At 42.6% G+C, this 18685-nt stretch overlaps 1 protein-coding gene across 1 annotated transcript; it reads left to right on the top strand.

Annotated features, from left to right (window-relative positions):
* Nucleotides 1-1871: 1871 nt before the first annotated feature.
* Nucleotides 1872-17868, top strand: rab3ab (RAB3A, member RAS oncogene family, b). The gene is made up of 5 exons (XM_066695528.1): nt 1872-1955; nt 10547-10774; nt 13516-13634; nt 14084-14208; nt 14326-17868. Exons 2-5 carry the CDS (start codon nt 10547-10549, stop codon nt 14514-14516), a joined length of 663 nt encoding a protein of 220 aa, XP_066551625.1. The 5' UTR covers nt 1872-1955; the 3' UTR covers nt 14517-17868.
* Nucleotides 17869-18685: the final 817 nt, after the last annotated feature.

Consider the following 18685-nt stretch of genomic DNA (forward strand, 5'->3'; position numbering starts at 1 on the left):
TAGCTGCAGACCAGTCAGGGTGCCCATGCTGACCCCTGTCCACTGCCGAAAGCGCCTACAATGGGCACGTGAGCATCAGAACTGGACCACGGAGCAATGGAAGAAGGTGGCCTGGTCTGATGAATCACGAGTTCAAGGTGTTGACATGGCCTCCAAATTCCCCAGATCTCAATCCAATCGAGCATCTGTGGGATGTGCTGGACAAACAAGTCCGATCCATGGAGGCCCCACCTCGCAACTTACAGGACTTAAAGGATCTGCTGCTAACGTCTTGGTGCCAGATACCACAGCACACCTTCAGAGGTCTAGTGGAGTCCATGCCACGACGGGTCAGGGCTGTTTTGGAGGCAAAAGGGGGACCTACACAATATTAGGCAGGTGGTCGTAATGTTACTGCTGATCGGTGTGAAAATGAATATAAACATATAAATATAACAAATATAAAATAATTGCACAAAATCATACTAAGATTTTCTTAGATTTTTATTTTCCCAAAAGCGTTAATAATTAACGTTTTATTGTTTATATTTTGTATTTTATTTTATTTTATTTATATAGAGAAGTGGTTGCTAATATTGCAGTGCGTGAGCGACACCCAGTGGTGAAGCATGGAAGGAAATGACGCGTTAAAGAATTGACTGCGTTTCGATCATTTTCCCAGCTGTTACTCTGAACAAAGATGAAACTGTTCTAATATAATCAAAATAATGTCAATAAACTATTATTTAATATATTGAATCCTCTAGTTGACAAAATACTGCAATTATGATCAAGCAGTGAAATACTCATTCAGTTGAATATATTCCTGACGTTAATAGTATTGAACACATTTCCTTTAAAAAATGCAAAAATAAATTAACGTCTTTATTGTGTGTAGGTTGCATATGTGTAACAAATGGACTGATCAAGAGGCAGCAGGCCGGGCTTGGCCTCTATAAACCCACTGCATCGCAGGTCTCCTCAGAGCCGCAATAAGTGAGATCTAAACGCGCTTCTCTGGCTGGACGGGAATGAAGCTTCATTAACATGCCACTGACCCGCTGTATAGCACTCGACACAGGGCTCCGGTATAGTGCGATTCCCCTGGATGCCAGTTTACACTATACAACACGGGCTATGTGCTTATATATAATATATATCACCTGAAAGCAATTCGCCAAGAAAAACAAGCCGTTCGGACCTCATGTTGTGCGCGCAGAGCTGCCGGTGTCCGCGAGGGGGCGCTGCTGCACAGACAGAAATGCTGCAGATTGAACAGCTACATCTCATTACCATCCCCTGCCCGCCTGTGTTTTATTATTGTGAGTGTTGTTGCCATGCATGTCACACAAACGCAGTTTTTTCTTCTTTTTGTTTCCAGAGATCAAAGCCGTGTATCTTCCTCAAAATCAGATTCTGGCCAACTCTCAAATAATGTGATGATCATATAACGATTCTGTAATGCAATATCTAGCATAACCATTAAGCGCGGATTAATAATAATAATAATAATAATAATAATAATAATAATAATAATAATACAGATCAATGAATACATAATAAATTACCATATATTGACAATTAACACTTTTATTGACTAGACGACCCGAAATTCACTTGATTCATCTCTGCCCATCATCACGTCGCCTCTCCCGTCACCAAAACGTGCGCTTCCCGGCGCTCAGCCCTTTAATTCAGGATTTTTCCCGGACTCCTCCTCTCATGCATTATTCATATCTCAGCTGGCGGAGCATGAATAATGAATGACGCCGGGCCGTGCGCAGCGGGAATATTGTCAGATCGGGGGGGGGGAGCGCGTCCGGATTGGCGGTGCCGGGTGTCAATCAAGCCCCTCTCGGCCGGGCAGCCCGCCCTCTGAGTCCGCGGCTGTCAATCAAGTGACGTCCGAGCTTCTGCAGGTGCAAGAAGAACTGCGGCAGTGGTGCAATAGGAGCTGCAACAATAACAGAGAAACGGTAAGCTGGCAATTGTTTTTCCAAATATTTACACCTTTTTTACGCAATATTTAGCAAAAGGGAGCGTTTTATTTTACATTTCAATCCCGGTGGGCTTGGGTTGTGCTCCGGCACTATTTAAAAACAAGGACGAATAACCTTCATTTGACTTAGGATGCTTTAATACAGAGCAAGTGTGGAAGCAGAAGATGTTGCCACAGATGACAGAAAAAGCCATGTTTTTTTTGGGCTCGGACATCATCGCATCGCATGGTTCTCCTGTGCAAACGCACGGTATCCAGTTATCGGGAATGCAGACGTAAAGGACCGACATGCCGATGGGGTTTATAGGACTCCTTGATGCACACTAATCTGCAGATGATTTCAAATGAACCCTAAAACGCAGCGTCGAAGTGCGGGATTAAAATAGCGACGCAGACCATTGCGGCGTTGACGCAGAGACAGGAGAGAGGTGGCAAAGCCAGGATGGTGTTTACTGGCAGAAACCGAAACAAACCCAGCATCGTATCATATGCCCTAGTCTAGGAGAAAATGTAGGCATAGCGGGGCATTGAGTGGGTATGTGTGAATGCACGCAAAAACATGGACGTGCGCGTCTCTATGCGGGTCCAGTTACAGTGCGGGGCGTTGAAGTTGAATTGTGAGGCGGGGGAGCCGGGGCTTCTGTGCGTCTGTATGCGGATCACCGTGCGGGGCTTCACTGGTCCAGTCAAGCATGCAGCCCAGGCATTGTCTTCCTCTCAGTGGTTGGCACAGGAAACGATACTATTACTACACGGTGGCAGTGAGATATGGGTCTCTGTAATCGTATGGGAGGGATCTATAGGCTCTGTTTGCAGGTGGATGGGGTTCTCATAGCGCGTATTCATTCTTTGCGTTTCGATGCATTCAATTATGCGACGGCACATTTCATTTGATTGTGTCTTTGCATATCAATGGGCTCGGATCAAGAGTAACGAGGCGGTGGTTTGCATACAATGGCAGGCATGTACTAGTTGGGTTATGGAAATGGCCATGTTTTTTTATGAGCGCACATCAGATACAATACAGATGTGCACCGCTGGGACGTGGACTGGGCTGCTGAGCATAGGAGGGACTGTATAGGGTGCTGTGGGGATGACTATTTATTCTTGATTTTTAAGTTGATTGGTAACTGGTCGTGTTCAGGCACTGCATGCTGTTATTTGTGTGTATGCATGTTTCTTTCCTAGTGGTGTAGTGGTGGTGGAAATCTACAGTGAGATAAGAGGGTGTTTCTAGGATGTTCTAGGGGGATTTGGGTAGGTTGAGACTAGAGTATGAAGTTCGGCCTGGAATTGGATTAAATCTGATGGGTATCTGTTGCCTCTGTTGCATTGCCTGTAAAATAGATCCACTGTTAATGAGTTAAATCCATAATAAAGTAATGCTTAGTATCCTGCAGAGAAGCTGGTACCATAAGAGATGGGTCTGCAAAATGATTAGGGTCTCTGTATCCCAGCTTCTGCTCAATCTGACTGCTCCTTGACTCGATGTATCTTTTTTGGGTTTGCTTTTAAATTGCCTCTGAATGAACATCGAAGAGAGCAAAACAAATTGTTCAGTTCTGGAAGCCAGGGCCGAGCTGTCTCCCTCTCTCCTCTCCTCTCCAAGAAACGGCTCCCTCCCTCCCTCTCTCTAATTGCTGTGTCATCTCGATGTTGACAAGCAAAAGCTATAATTTATTCCCAGAGAGCGAGAAATCTCCCTTGCAGCTGTAGGGTTTTTTGAATTGAGAATTGAGGGAGGGGGTTGGGGTGGGTTTAGCAAAGTGCCATCACAGCATTCTCTTGTCAGATGGGATAAAGTGTAGAAGAATACTGTTTTGCCAGCTCCAGAGAGCCCAGATCATCTCAGCTTGATTTAACTGAAGCACGGGTGACGGGTGTTGAGCTGCTCAAAAGTGGATTGAACCCATTTTGTTCAGGGTGACCAAACTCTCCTCCACCCTGATTCAGTGTGTTGTTGCGCTTAGAACTTGCCAGCTTGGAAATGGCCTGTAAACTGCACAATTTATGTGTTACTTTTTATCTGAATATAGCCTAATCTGAACAGGCTTTTATAAACATTCACAACTAAGTAAGCAGTCTGTTTCCTGTTGTTCCTGTGAGATAGTCTTCCACTTGGGTTCAAATACAAGCGCGTTCGCCTAAACGAAACGGCATCCTTTTAAAAATGGAAATGCTTCAGATTTCCTTACATCAGTGGGTCTTAGACTGGGGGCCCCTAGGGGTCCTAGGAAACTGGGGAAAATCAGTACTCTCACTTGGTTTGTTAAAGAGAACCATTGCATAGAATAGCAGTGGTCTTCCAAGGGTCAGCCTACAGAGAGGTTATGGCAGACGAAGGCACAAATGTCAGCCAATCTCGCATCATTGACTGTCTTAAACTCAGAAGGGTGACGGAGGTGTGAAAACACTTCAGGCATGGTCCGGTGCCGCAGAAACATCACACCTCCGTGCTGTGTGAACTGCTTCAAAATGTGTCACAGAAGGGGTGAATTTTAAAGACACAGAACTAAAGTCTATTTTCTGCCAGTGTGTACATTTATTATGGTGTCTTTTATTTTGTTAAAACTTAGTGGTGTATCCCAAGGAAAGAGATGCTTCCTTTGGTCATGTACCCTTAAACACTCCCTCTCCTGACACACAGGTCTATATCAGGAAGCATTAGGTTACTCTGATACATGATATTGGGGTTGTTGCTTAGCCTCATCGTTCTTGCTCACTTTAAGGCAGGACGGGCTTTTAAACTGGCCCCAAAGTTCGTAATGGATGTGAAACCTGAAGAAGGGGCCTCTCACAGCCCTATCAACAGGATAAAATGGTAATCAATTTTAATATCGGTAGTCTTGTTGGTCGGTATAGGTTCTCAACATCAGTACCCTCTGACAGCAGACAGCAGAAGTTTGAGCACAGTCTCTCATCGTTTATTTTGAAAATCTACACAGCTTCACATTTTAAAAGCCTGAGCTGATGTAGATCCTGAACTTTGCACTACTAGGCTACAGTCAAGTAACAATTAAGGATGAAATCTGGGCTGAGAGTTGATTGGAAAGCACTAATCTTGCTTCTAAAAGTGGAAGTGAAGGGAGTCGGTCAAGTTGGTAATATGTGTACTTGTTTCTCACTCTTGCAAAACTTGGTTTCTGTTTTTCCCAGGTTCATTTTGTCAAATTGCAAATCTCACCATTGCGAAATCTAGTCAAGGCCAAACTAGTTGTTCTCCGTATATATAAACGACAGATTAATTTTTAGTGTGTGTGTGTGAGGAGAAGCAAATGTCAGCATTTACAGACTTACTGCTCAAATTGAAAGCTCAGTCTCAAATATTCAAAGGTTTTCCTTTTTTTTAATGAAATCCCTCTTCCTCTCTATCTCTCTCCATCTCCCCCTCTCCTTGTCAAATCAGGTCACTTGCAATTTTCTCATCTTGAGAAGACAATTTCTCTACCTGCTGGTTTTGAATTGCTCTGAGCGGTATTCCTACTGTCTCACCAAGAGATGTGAAAGATATTTTATAGCACTGTATTAAACTGATTAACAGACTAGCACTCCTGTAGAGTAAACTCTTGGGTTTCCATACCTCATATTCATACCTACAAAAATAAATCAGGGATCTGTGGGGAAAAAACAGTAGCTGCAATATGAATTTGCAGTGGATATTATTTCAAATTGCATTTATTCTCTAGCCGCTTTTAACTAAGTTTTATCAGAAGCTATATATAATATATAACCCAAAACACATGCTGTGTCTTGCAAATTGACTGTGCTGTATGGATATGAACTATTTAAAACTCGATCCCCAATTGGTTTGGCCTGGCATTGTCTCATTTCATCCTTCTACAGAAGGATAGTGGTTGTCAACAGCTAGAAGTAACATGGCAGTGTGGGACTCGTCAATAGGTCATGTGACTTGTAAAGTAATAAATGTCACTGACAAAAAATTGAAGATTGTGCCATCACCGAATTAGACGGATGCAGATACTGACTGAGAGGAAGAAGCTACTCTAAGCATAATGGCTTAGTCACTGAAAGCTGTTCTTAATTGATAATTGCGAAAGATGCAATCTGTAACAGTGTGTAGGGGCTGGAGGGTGTGGGCACAACTTTATAAATCCATCTTGAACTGATATGAGATGACGGCTTTAATCTGGAATGGAGATCTATTGTCTAATTCACCTACTGGGTGGAAGTCCTTCAGGTTTTGCTATAGTGACTGGTCTAGATTTGTGTTATGGTACAAATGAGACCCCCTAATACATGAAAGATGCTTCTACTGGTTCCTTTAAGAATGAGGGAATTCTGGGACCGATTAGTCGACGGCAGCTGTGCCAGTGAGATGTGCCAAACAGGTCTTCTGTTCTCTTTGCGCACATTGAAAACAGTCCAATTCTCAGTGGTGTGTCTGTGGCATCTGAATTGGGCGTCTCCTCTTGCACCATCGTAAGACAAAGAAAGCGGTGCCTGTAAACGGCTTAATAGAGTCTTACAATACGACACTCTGTCATCAGCAAGTCCACACCTTGCTGCGGAGGCTGCTGAAGCTGCAGACTAATATAAGAGAAAAGATGGGAGGCTAATCCGAGCGCTAAGAGGTTGAGAGCATGAAAGGTGACAGTGGTTTACAAAAGGGAGGACTCGTATAGATGTATTTTTTTAATTAATCCATTACTGGATAAAGTCCGCTCCCAAGGGGTGCTTTGTAATGGGTACCGGTGGATGGGGTGCACAAAGACAGCGAGAGGGGCCACACTGATGCAATACTGGGCATTAATCAGCCTTCCCACAGCATGGCTTGCAATATGAGTCATTCTTAAAGCAATTGCATAAATGATTAAGTAAAAAAAACAAGATGTATTCGTAATTGGGGGTATTATTATTTTGAAGCTGAAAGATAATTAGACAGTACATTCCTTAGGAAGGGGATTCTCATGTTAAAAGTCTAAAACATGGCCTATTAAAATATACCAGAGTGAGGGAGCACCAGTAATTTGCCAGAAAGGATATTCCATGGAACTGCAGACAAATTTCAGAAAACAGTTGATTAGACTGTATAGACGCGAATATATAAAATGGAGCAGGCCCACTCACGGACTTTGGACATATTGCTTCTGGTCCAATCGGTTACAGACAGAGTGATCAGTGTCCCATTACTTCAAGCCTCGAGATTCAAACCAGGACCAGAGTTAGTGTGTTTTGTTTCCATTGGTAACTACAATATAGTTGACTTTGACAAAGCCATTTCATCAAGGTCTTAGGACTCAGGAGGGGTCATTCTCAAATGGTCTCTGCCTCCCTTGCCTTGGCATGGAGATCTGGCCTCAGTTGATCTTTATAACCTTAAGTACTGCGTTTGAGACACCGCTACCAAGCAGTCAGTCAAGGAGCAGCCGAGAGGAGCCAAGTAGGGATCGATCTGTTATGCCAATGCTGTGTCTTCTTTGACTGATGATTAGGACCGCTTACAGATTATGCCACCAAGATCCAATAATGCATTTAGCTTTGGAAAACCGAAGGTGGTTACAGATACACTGCCGTACCACAGGGGAAGTGGATCACGGGATGATTTGGATGCTGTCTGCCATCAGCTGATTTTCTCAGCTTCTTATAATAGCTTCTGACAAGGTGACAGTCTCGTTCGCTCCTATTGCACGGAGTTCTAAGATTTCAAATGCGGCAAAAAGGGAAACGATTGCTTTCATGTTTAGAAAGGATTCGGGGCCCAAAGAGGGACCTTGAGCTTGTCTCGCTTACAGCGGAATGTGATCGGCTCCTCTCATCTGAATCTCCGGTTTTCAGTGAGAAATCGCTGACTTGGCCAACCCACTGTCTCGGCCTGCGTGTCTCTCTATGCCATTGAAATGGAAACAATTGAACCCCAAAAAAAAACATAAAAAGATAAACAGGTTAGAGTTAAAAACCAGGAACATGAGAGAGATTTGTAGACAGAAGGAAGTCATTTAGTCCATTTTCTTGGTTAGGTTGCTTGTTTCAAAACTGCCTCATCTCTTTTTATGAAGACATTGCCACTGTTTTCAGTCATAAATATCATTTTACTGTACTTCAACCTCTCAAGGCCTCAATTCACTGTTAAGGTCGAGGTTGACATGGGGAACAGGACCCTTGTGGTTACGGGCAGGCAAAATGGGAAGGGTATCTTCCATTTCTAAAACAAACCAGGGATTAATGGATCTGGGCCCCAAGAGCCATATCTATGCATGATTTATAAGCGTAGTGTTTTCACGTGAATATGGATATGAATATGGATATGAATATGGCAAAATTCATTTCTCCCAACACTCCAAAAAACTACCGATAATGAAGAGCCACTACTCTGAACTCACAGCTGCACAGCAGCCACGCAGCAGTCTCTGTAGCAACCTGCCAAAGCCCTGATCTACCAGTCTGAACTGCAGGTCCTGAGATTCGTACTTAGAAGTTTATCTCCCACACATGCATGCAAACATCTGTTCATCCAGAATGATCCAGGCACGCCAAGCACACTGGTACACACCCTTCGCCCTCGATAATCTTCCCCCAGTGCAACAGTTACTCTGAACACTGGTTCCTGGTCTGATAGTCTTTTTTGCACCTAGAAGAAAATACTTGAACCACTGAATAAACAATCCATTCCATCTAACATTTAGAGATGACCAGTACAAGTGTATGTTCAGTGCAAATGTGAAGTGGATACTGTATGAGCCAGTGGGGGTGGAAAAACACATTTCCTTTTACAGTTTTCATTGCTCACTTCCCCTTATTTAAAGGTGTTCTATTTTCATCGTGTTTTACCAAAGTCTTACCCTTTGGCATTCAGACTTGGAAATTAGTTTCTCTAATGAGAGCCGTGTTTGATTTCATATTGCTTAAAACAACTGCCTTAATGTACGTAAGTGCTCAGAGATTGTTCCTCTGTGGTCAGTGAGATTGTATGCATGTTGGATATGCAGTAAAGATCCCCGCTAATAGTCTTAAAGTTTTATCTGGAAAAGTCTTCTTTATGGTAATCATTCATATAGGAGTTACTCTCAAGCAAACTAAAACACAAATCGAATCTATTAGAAGCAGCAGGAATGCCCTGGCCTGCTCTCGGGTTCCTGATTTATTCACCTACAAGCGTTTCATGCCTGATATGATTAATACCACTTAGCCTCAATGAGGGCTGAGGAATTAAGCTTTTGATCGATTTTTGTTGTTGTTGTGTTTTTACGTTAGTTGCTCCATTGGCTCATAATGGACTGTACCAGAGAGAGTGGCTTGATCAGAATGAATCAAAGAAATATTCACAGCGATGAGCTGCCAGCAATAGAAAAACAAATGGGGCCAACCCAAGCAATCACTTCTGAATGGGTCTAAACCCCCTTGCAGGAGTCCTTACCTAATGACATCTTGGTAAATGTACCATCCTTTTTTTTGCACTCTTAACATTTTAATATGGTTTAACCATTGTTCTCGATGTGTCCTATGCATTCAACATACATTCATTCTACTTTACTAAACAGGACAAAGGATGTACCGTAATATTCCACTGCAGAACAATTCTTGTGGTAAACTTACAAAGGTAAACCTGCATGAGGGAACTAGCTAATTACTTAACTTAATCCTCCCTGATGCCCTGTTTGGCAGCATTTTGTGGTAGAAAGAGGGTGTGAACATGTACTGAACTCTAGAAGAACAGAGAAAAAGCCAGAGAGAATAAAGAAAGGCCCAGAGACAGCAGCAATGGGAATTTGACTCCAATCGCGTAACCATTTCAGGTCATTTCAGGTTTCAAGAGCTACAGGCTCTTTTATATAGACCTACACTATGAGCAGCATGTGTTATGCTTGGTTTTGCATGGATCAACATGGAATTAAAATTTTATGAAAAATATACCTGTACATCTGCTTTTTTTTTTCTTTCTTCTTCCCATGAGCACACACCTCAAACCTGATGAAGAGTCAAACAGCTGACCATTACTTCTGTTGCACACAGGATTTACAAATGCCGAAAAAAGGAACAACAGGATTAGCCTAATGGTCTAAACTATCCTGGTTACACACTTATTGTATGCACACAGCCATCAAAAACCATTGAGAGAGAAATTACCCATAACACCCTGAAGGAAAATGTGTTATTTTGCATCAATGGTGGTTTTACTGTACTTGCTCGTTATTTAGCATATTGTGTGTTGGGTACTTTTTATGTGTGATGAAGATGTATACAAGGTTTATAATGCTTTTCTTGTAAACCCTAATTGGTAATTATGACTTTTTAATGCATATAATACAGCATCCCAGAAGATGTTATTTAGAAGGGTTACATAAAGTGACAAATTTAGATTTTATTTATAATTTTTTTAACATCAAAAGCATCAATGACACCTGGAAATCCAGTCTGTATACAGTATATAAGAAAGGTAAGTAATCTAGCACATGATTGTGTTAGTTCATTAGCTGTGGAGGTGTTCGCAGCACAATCCTGTAGGACTGTAATGGGATCCCCTCGCCAGGGTATCAGTCTCAATTGTAGGGGACGGAGCGAACCAAACGCGGAAACTTTGTGGTGCTCACTCCTCCGGTTTCATTGCAGATGGCTTCAGCTACGGACGCACGCTACGGACAGAAGGAGTCCTCTGACCAGAACTTCGATTACATGTTCAAGATCCTGATCATCGGCAACAGCAGCGTGGGCAAGACCTCCTTCCTGTTCCGGTACGCCGACGACTCCTTCACGCCGGCCTTCGTCAGCACGGTGGGCATCGACTTCAAGGTGAAGACCATCTACAGGAACGACAAGAGGATCAAGCTGCAGATCTGGGTAAGACCCCGGGAATGGCCTTCACAAGCTGCTTCAATGCTGTTGTCTTAAAGTTCTGGAAGCCCTTATCCTGGGGGTCCCATCCCTGGTCTAAGAGAGACAGAGGTTCTTCTGGTTTCCATTTCAGCAAAGCCCTTCATTTATCTAATTTGACCCATTATTTACTTCTAAAGTCAAAGTTATGATGTTCCAGATTGTTAGCTATTGATAATGTAAAGACCCAAGAACCCAGGGAGATTCAGGGCCAAAACTAAAAAACCCTGGCCTGTTCCTCTGTTGTTTGAGGCAGTGAAATCTTCAAAGTCATTTTCCTGTTTGGTTTTGCTTCTTCCGCCTCAAAAAACTTGCCCTCGTAATATTTTTGTGTTATTTCCTGTCATTTTTGAGTCGCAACAGACCAGCTTATCCTTAAGATTCAGAGAAGGATCTGAGAAGGTCACGTATGGCCAGTATGAGCCCTGACTGTGGGACTTCATACATAGAATTGGGCTGCCTTGGAGGAGAGTGGTGGGGAGCAAAATAACTAAATTGTTAGTTTTTTAGCCCATAAGCGGCAGTGGAAAATTTAAAGGACCCCCAAAACTGGAAGGGAAGTCAATGTCAAAAAAAAAATCAGTGCTGTAATTTTTATACTTTTTTGTTGTTCTATGAAAGGCATTGGCATGGCTTTTAATTGTGAAGCAAGATGTAGCAACATTAAATGCCCATATTTTGAAGTGCAATTCACCAATTTGGCAGCCATCTTGGTGTAACTCCAACCGACCAAGAGAGTGCAACGCAGGGCAGCTCCAGGTAACAATACTGGTTTTGCTTTAGTGTTAATGCTCCCTAAGAGCTGAGAGTCACAATTAGGGTTTTGTTTGTCTCCAGTACAACAATGCAGTTGCCTTAGCAACTGCACAACAGTGAGTCAGAGAGCCTGAGATCTGACTGTTGAGGAGGTGCCGTTGGTAGCGTGGCTGTGCTTTGGCCTGGGGGGGCCAGAGGAGTGCAGTGTACCGACAGCGGGAGCACTCCTCCTCTCCTCTCCCTCTGTTGCCAGCCTTTTCCACACCACAGCCCTTTGCAGAGGGCTGACGCTCCCAGCCAGCAGCCACTTGACAGCCCAGTGTGAGCTGATTGGTTGGCTCCCCTCCCCCACCCCATGCGTCACCGTGGACTGGACAGACACCCCCCAGCCCATCCCCCCTCATCCCACACTGCACTGCACGCATCCAAGAGCCAACTCAAGACCTCACTGCTTTCAAATGGTTAAAACGAGTTCCAGCCCTGCAGCTTTCATTTATTCTGCTGTTGCACTTGCATTATATCAAAACCTTTCTCCCATTCTGTTGGTTAGAATTAGTGACCCCCCATCAAACACAATGGATCGGTCCTGCTTTCCCACAGTCCTTCCACTCGCATTCAGGTATCTGCCAGATGCACAGAGCCAAGGCCATGATTTTACAGCCATGTTGGAGACCGCTCCATTTTGTGCTTGGTTTGTCGTCACGAACGCTTAACTTCAAGACACAATTTGCTCGTTCCAATATGGCCGTGCTGCACATGTGGGTGTGTATATGCATGTGATTCTTGCCCATAAACACGCAGGCAGTGGAAAAGGCAGTCACCTCCAAAACGAGCCATTGTTGGCCAAAAACACTGACAAGCTTCTCTTGGTGTGAGGCACATGTGTGGCCATTCCTGACAGGCCTGGATATATTCTCAGGAGGTATTCTCTGAAATCCAGGGCTGTGCCTCTCTCTCTGTCAGTCCTGAGTCAGAGTTAGGGCTGACCGAAAACTGCCAGCCTCACCACCCTCCCCCATCCCTGAATATTACAGTATTTTATTCAGCTTGCACTGTCCAGGAAAATATTTTCAATCTGTTCTGGAATCACAAGAGACAGAAAGTCAAAATGTCTTGCAATAATTGTACTGGGAAAGTGAACATATATTTCTGAGGTATTATTGTAAATCCCAAATCCTGTCTACACATATTTGTGCTAAGAAGCATGGTGTGTCAGGCCACCTAGTGATTGGTTGCTTGTTAGCTTCTTCTTTACTTCCTTGTGTTACTTCTCTTCTAATAAAACAAGCCTTCTGCACCAAAATAGGGTCCAGAATTCTGTGTTCTTCTGAAACTGAGAGTAGAGTAGGCATTTGCCAATGTCCACAGCAGCTCTCTGCACTTCCTTTGACTTACTGATAACATCTCCTAGCATGTTACTCTAGTACTGATGTTTTTTTTTTTTATATAAATTAAGCCTAATGTGGTGATTGGAGAACAAGGCAGCTTTTAGAACTATCTGAAAGGAAGAGAGTCAGTGAGTACTCGGGTATTCAGCAGAGCTTCGCTAGTAACTCAATCACCCGTGGAAAGAGCTTTGGCACTGCCAACACCAGGGCCAAAGGGGCAACGGTAAATGGAAGCCACACACAGGTCAATGAAGGCATTTTATTGACAATCGTGATTTGCCAATTTTCAGATGCTGTGCTGTACTGACAGTGGCTGTAGTCCTGTGGTTCATGCTGTGCTTTATATTTGTTTCTGCTGCCACCGGTGATCAAGTCCCTGTCTGCCAAACCACCATTTTTGTAATCGTCAGCATAAGGCATGGGATCTTCAGAGAATTGTGACTCAGATATGTAAGAGAGGCCGCTGACTTGTTTGCCGGTGCTGTTCTACCTTCAGACATGCTGGACCAGGTTTTGGACTGAAGTGTGTTTGCCGGTTGTTTATGCTGTTGTTGTGTTGTGCAGGACACTGCCGGCCAAGAGCGATACAGGACCATCACAACAGCCTACTACAGGGGGGCCATGGGCTTCATTCTGATGTACGACATCACTAACGAAGAATCGTTCAACGCGGTGCAGGACTGGTACGTGTGTGTGGAGGGCCTGTCTGTCATCCTTCTCAAATGATCTCGCAATGATTCCTCTTCAGAAGTTAAGGAGCGACAACAGTAGGCACCATTACCAACCATTTATAAAAACATAAAAAAAAAAAAAAAAAAAAAATGTCATGGTCATCTTATTGTAAACTATTCAAAAACCTCTTCTGTTCTGATTAAATTTATTCTTTAAAAATAAAGGAAACGACGTTACAGGATCTTTACACTAAACTCTAGTGGTTAACCTCAATCTCACAGTTGGAAGGTGAGGAGGTCTATAATGCAGTGATGATGTGGTATAATTGTCCAAATTGTGGGTGAATACAGTAATTATGTCTATATGATGGCGTACCTCCACTGGCCACCATTTCGGCCACTGTTCAGGGGGATTGGGCTGGCGCTGGCCCTGACCTGGCTTCCGTGCCCTGTCTCTGCAGGTCGACACAGATCAAGACATACTCCTGGGACAACGCGCAGGTCTTGCTGGTGGGCAACAAGTGCGACATGGAGGACGAGAGAGTGGTAGCAGCAGAGAGAGGCAAACAGCTGTCTGAGCACCTTGGTGAGTCTTACTAGGGTTCCCAATTATCCTGTACCTTAATTAACAGGTAATCGACAATGTAGGCAAGCAAAGGAGGCTCAACATCAATTGTTATAGTTTTTTCGTGTTTTATTGTAGGGTTTGAGTTTTTCGAGGCCAGCGCCAAAGACAACATCAACGTGAAGCAGACGTTCGAGCGGCTTGTGGACATCATCTGCGAGAAGATGTCTGAAAGCTTGGATGCGGCTGACCCCGCTGTCACAGGAGCCAAACAGGGGCCACAGCTAACCGAGCAGCCTGCTCCCCCTCACCAGGACTGTGCTTGCTAGAGACGCCCTCCCCGTCCCCCACCTCCCCTCCAGGCCCCTTTGAGAACAGGTGACAAAACATAGACAGGGGGGGCCGTCAAACTCAATCGCTCGAGGGCTGCCATACCGTGTCTTCTGGCTTTTTTTCTCGTTCCGCTCATCCAATACCATCATTGGTCCGATATTTCAATACGTTGAACAAATGTAATATTTATTTCCCAGGGCCCACAAATCATTTTGTAGGTAGCGTACCTTGAATCAAGTGTATATTTTAAATCAACTGTGTCTGACCTGGAAAACAAATGTTAAAACACCGTGTGGGGTTTCTAGAAGAGGCTTAAAATCGAACGGATTAAAATCCAAAACACACTGTTAGGCCTTCGGTAGTTCAGTTTAAAATCTCTGACCTAGAATATAAACACCAACATACATTCATACTAGCCAACGTGACCCTCTTTTCCTTGAAAGTTTAACACTCCCCTCCTGTTCCTAAACTCTACTTATTTTCAACGTATCCATTTTCATTCTAGTCTGTTTTGTGAAATTCCAAAAAAATTATATATATATTTTTTTTTGGTTCTCTTTTTTAAAATGATTTCGATATATTCTATGAACAAATTCTATAGGAATAAAATCAATTCTGGTAGGTAGGGGTACAGATTTCTTCAAAAATTAATTTTTCTTTGAAATGTGTATATAAGGGACGTTTAGTATATATCTATAGATATACATTTTAACAAAGCGTATTAGAATTATAATTTAAAAAAATATATATAAAAAAATATTTAAAAAGTTCTATGCTATATCAAAGGCCTGTTATAGATTTTGTCTGTTTTGTTTTTAAAGTGAAATGTTTTTCTCATGGAGTCCACAAGAAAGACACCAATACGATTCTCATTTTACAAATCAAGTATACCTTGTGATGTTGTACAGTCTTAAGGGAGATTCAGTAATCTATCTTGTGTTATTAAGACCAGTGATTAGAATCACAATTGTGGTGTAGAATGCCATAATTTTCTGTTACTTTCTGTCACTTCTGTAGTCAACGTATTCTACATACATACAAAAATAGATTAAGAATATTCCTAAAACTGTTAAAACCACTATTTCAGATGGTGCATATAATGAATATAGAACATGCAGGGTAGTTGGCTGCATTTTCTGTTGCTGCTGGAGCGTTTAGTTATTTTTGTCCGTCGGAAAGGATTTTAAAGATGTTTTGTGTGTGTTTCTTGACATCATAGCAGGACTGACCCACTGCTGTCGCCCTAAAGTAGCTTTGATGACGGACTTTGATGAATAGAAAAATAAATTGTAAAAAACACACTAAAGAGCAACAAACAGTATTCCAGGAATAACAAAAAGAGCGGTTCAACAAGATCTCTCTCTTGATATATATACGTATAGATATTGTAATTTTATTTATTTATGGGTTATTTTATTTTAGTAGTTTTTCGCCATTGAATGGCCGTCACGTTTCCCTGTCCGGAGCGTAAAAGACCTGCCGAATTTGCGCTGCTTTCTCCTGTGACCTTATCCGACCTCGGAGTTCTGTCTTTGGCAGTCTGTTCTCCTTGTCCCTTGCTTGCTCACCTCCCACTGCATGATGGGTAACAGCAGGCGTTAGACACTGGGCTATGGCACGACTGAAAAGGCCGCTTTTTCTTTGCAACCGTCAGCCGGTCGATTGGTGACCTGGTTAGGCATTCGCTTTACAAACGCAAAAAAAAAATTTCTTATTAGAGATAAAATGCACTTTAATAACGAATGCGTGTGAATGCAAGGTGGTTCTCAAACATTGTGGTCTTTGGTATCATATTTTATAACCACTTGGAGAAAAACAAAACACACACTTCTCACTGATGCTGTTCCTGACTGCAGTCGAATCAGAGTGGAACAAGGCCAAACCACATATTTGTCCCGAGTTAAATCGACTGACTGAGAATGGAGAAAACACAAGGTTGCCCTCCAGAAGTAGTTGGAAGTTAAGAAGCACCTCAAGTAGGTCTGGAAGCTGTATTGAAGCAGTGGGTTCCCTTAAGAAATGTCTGGGTGCAATTCTGAGACCAAATAGCTACTTGAAACCAAAGGAATCGGAGGGCTTGAATGATCACCCTGCATTTGCCACCTTTATATTCTTATGTTGTTAGATGCAAAACCTGCAATCCCCCCACCGATCATTGAGGGTGAAGTTTAGGAGACTTAGCAGACTACTTTTACAATTCTTGGATCTTTGTGACCAATTTCTCCGGCGGTAGAAAGTTCAGAGTGCCTAAAAAATCCACTAAGACTGTTTCTCTAATAGTTGTCGTGTTTACAGATTCAAAGAGCAATGCGTTACATAAACAACTCCGGGTGGATGATTTTGAAGTCTTTGTTTTTAAAAAGATGGGTCTGAAATAAAATATTGAGTTGTTGAAAATACTCTACCATGCTTTCCCTCCTACCATTCGGAGAATCCGGCAGCAGTTTGATATTTCAGATCATTTTCTCCCCCACCCTGACACAACGGACATTTAGGCTTTATATTAAGAGGATCATCTTGGGATCAAACCTGAGATGTAATTTACTGTCCTGGCATACAGCTCTGTGACATGACCACAGAGACCAAACATCTTAGACTTTTATTCCTACCATCTTTCATCAATGAATATGAGGATTGACATATTCCACTGGCTCTTTGATCTTTACAGACTGATGTCATGGTGGTTCCCACACATCTCTCTTCAACCGGGGACAAATATGAGGTTTGGCCTGTGACTTTCACTTTTGTGTAGGAAGATATTTTTTTGGGAAGCATGGCACACATCACTGTCCATCAGGTTTGCCGTTTTAAAACTAGCATTTTAGATTACAGTGTGATTTGAAAAAAAGCGACTTTTTTTTTTTTTGCTCTCTGCATTGATAATTAGATGTCTTTTTTATTTTTCTTCTTGGCTTTAACTGTGGGTAGATGTCTTTGCATTTACTTGTCAAGCGGTTCCCCTTTTCGGCTTTCTCTGCCCTTCTCGTTCTTCATACAGTATAGTAGCTGACTTCCCATCTCCTCTCCACTTTCCCACTATGCTGTCTTCCTTCTTGTATATATGAATTGTAAATAGGTTTCTCAGTGTTTCCCTGTGTGAGATGTGCTGTAATGACCCAGGCTCGCAATACCTTCTTTTCTCTGCATTTATGTTCTAGACCTGTTCGTGAATGACTGTGTCACTTGATTGCAAAGCAATATATAAGCAAAAAAGAAAAAGAGGTTAACAGTAGCTGTCAAAGTAAAATCATAGAGGTTGTTTCAAATGAGGACGTCTGTGTTTAATGGTGCTTGTATTCTAGGATGTGAAATCGGTGCATCTCTTTTTTTTTTTTTTTTTTTCTGCTTTCACTGATGCAAAAAGCCAGGCAAATTATTTTGCCACAAAAAACTGCATGTGATTCAAAGCTGAGCTGAATCCATTCATTTTCATTTTAGGATGTGAACAGGGTGTATTTAATCCAGTGCAAACCAACAACATGAACAGGGGTCTACCGGGTGTGAGGCGATGGAAATTTCATATTGCATGCTTGCTATTTTTTTCCTCAAGGGGTTTCAGAGATCGGGGTTTGTTTTGGGCTGTAAGTAACAATGACTGTTTACCTTCACTGCATGCTTTGGTAGAGTCTCTGACACCCTAAAACTGCAATTCGGCCCATACAAGTCTCCTCTGGTAGAATAGTGAGCCACCTGTACTTCAACACAGATGGGCAATAAAGACAAGAGTTCCCAACACAGTTCCTTGAAAGACTTGAGCGCCCTATCCTTTAATCTTGACACACCTGTTCACCCTAACCAAGGGTTCAAGCAGTGTGTGTGGTCTTTATATTGTTGAGCTAATGTCCTCCTTGCAGAAAAATCTGACCCCTGCTTTGTTTTTCCTTGTGTATTTTACATCGATCTTGTGGTTTGTTTTTCTCTCTGGGTATATTTTAGAGAGAGAAAAAACAGGCAGATTAATGTTTTCTGTGCAGATCTTCACAATGTTGCTTCCAGTATTTGATTAACTATGTTATGTGTGGTGGGAAGAAACCAACTAGGATATGTACGTGGGTTAGACTGTGGTGGTACCTTTAGCAACCAGACTGAATTGGCACAACACAAAAGGCATTACAGCCTTCAAAAGATGTCCTTCGTTTCTCTTGATCTCTAATGTGACCAATGA

The sequence above is a fragment of the Amia ocellicauda genome, chromosome 22 (assembly GCF_036373705.1).
Source record: "Amia ocellicauda isolate fAmiCal2 chromosome 22, fAmiCal2.hap1, whole genome shotgun sequence".
NCBI lineage: Eukaryota > Metazoa > Chordata > Actinopteri > Amiiformes > Amiidae > Amia > Amia ocellicauda.

Coding starts and splice junctions, on each gene's coding strand:
- rab3ab (XM_066695528.1), top strand. CDS start 10,547: ATGGCTTCAGCTACGGACGCACGCTACGGACAGAAGGAGTCCTCTGAC. Junction 10,775..13,515: donor GGATCAAGCTGCAGATCTGG/GTAAGACCCCGG, acceptor TGTGTTGTGCAG/GACACTGCCGGCCAAGAGCG. Junction 14,209..14,325: donor ACAGCTGTCTGAGCACCTTG/GTGAGTCTTACT, acceptor GTTTTATTGTAG/GGTTTGAGTTTTTCGAGGCC.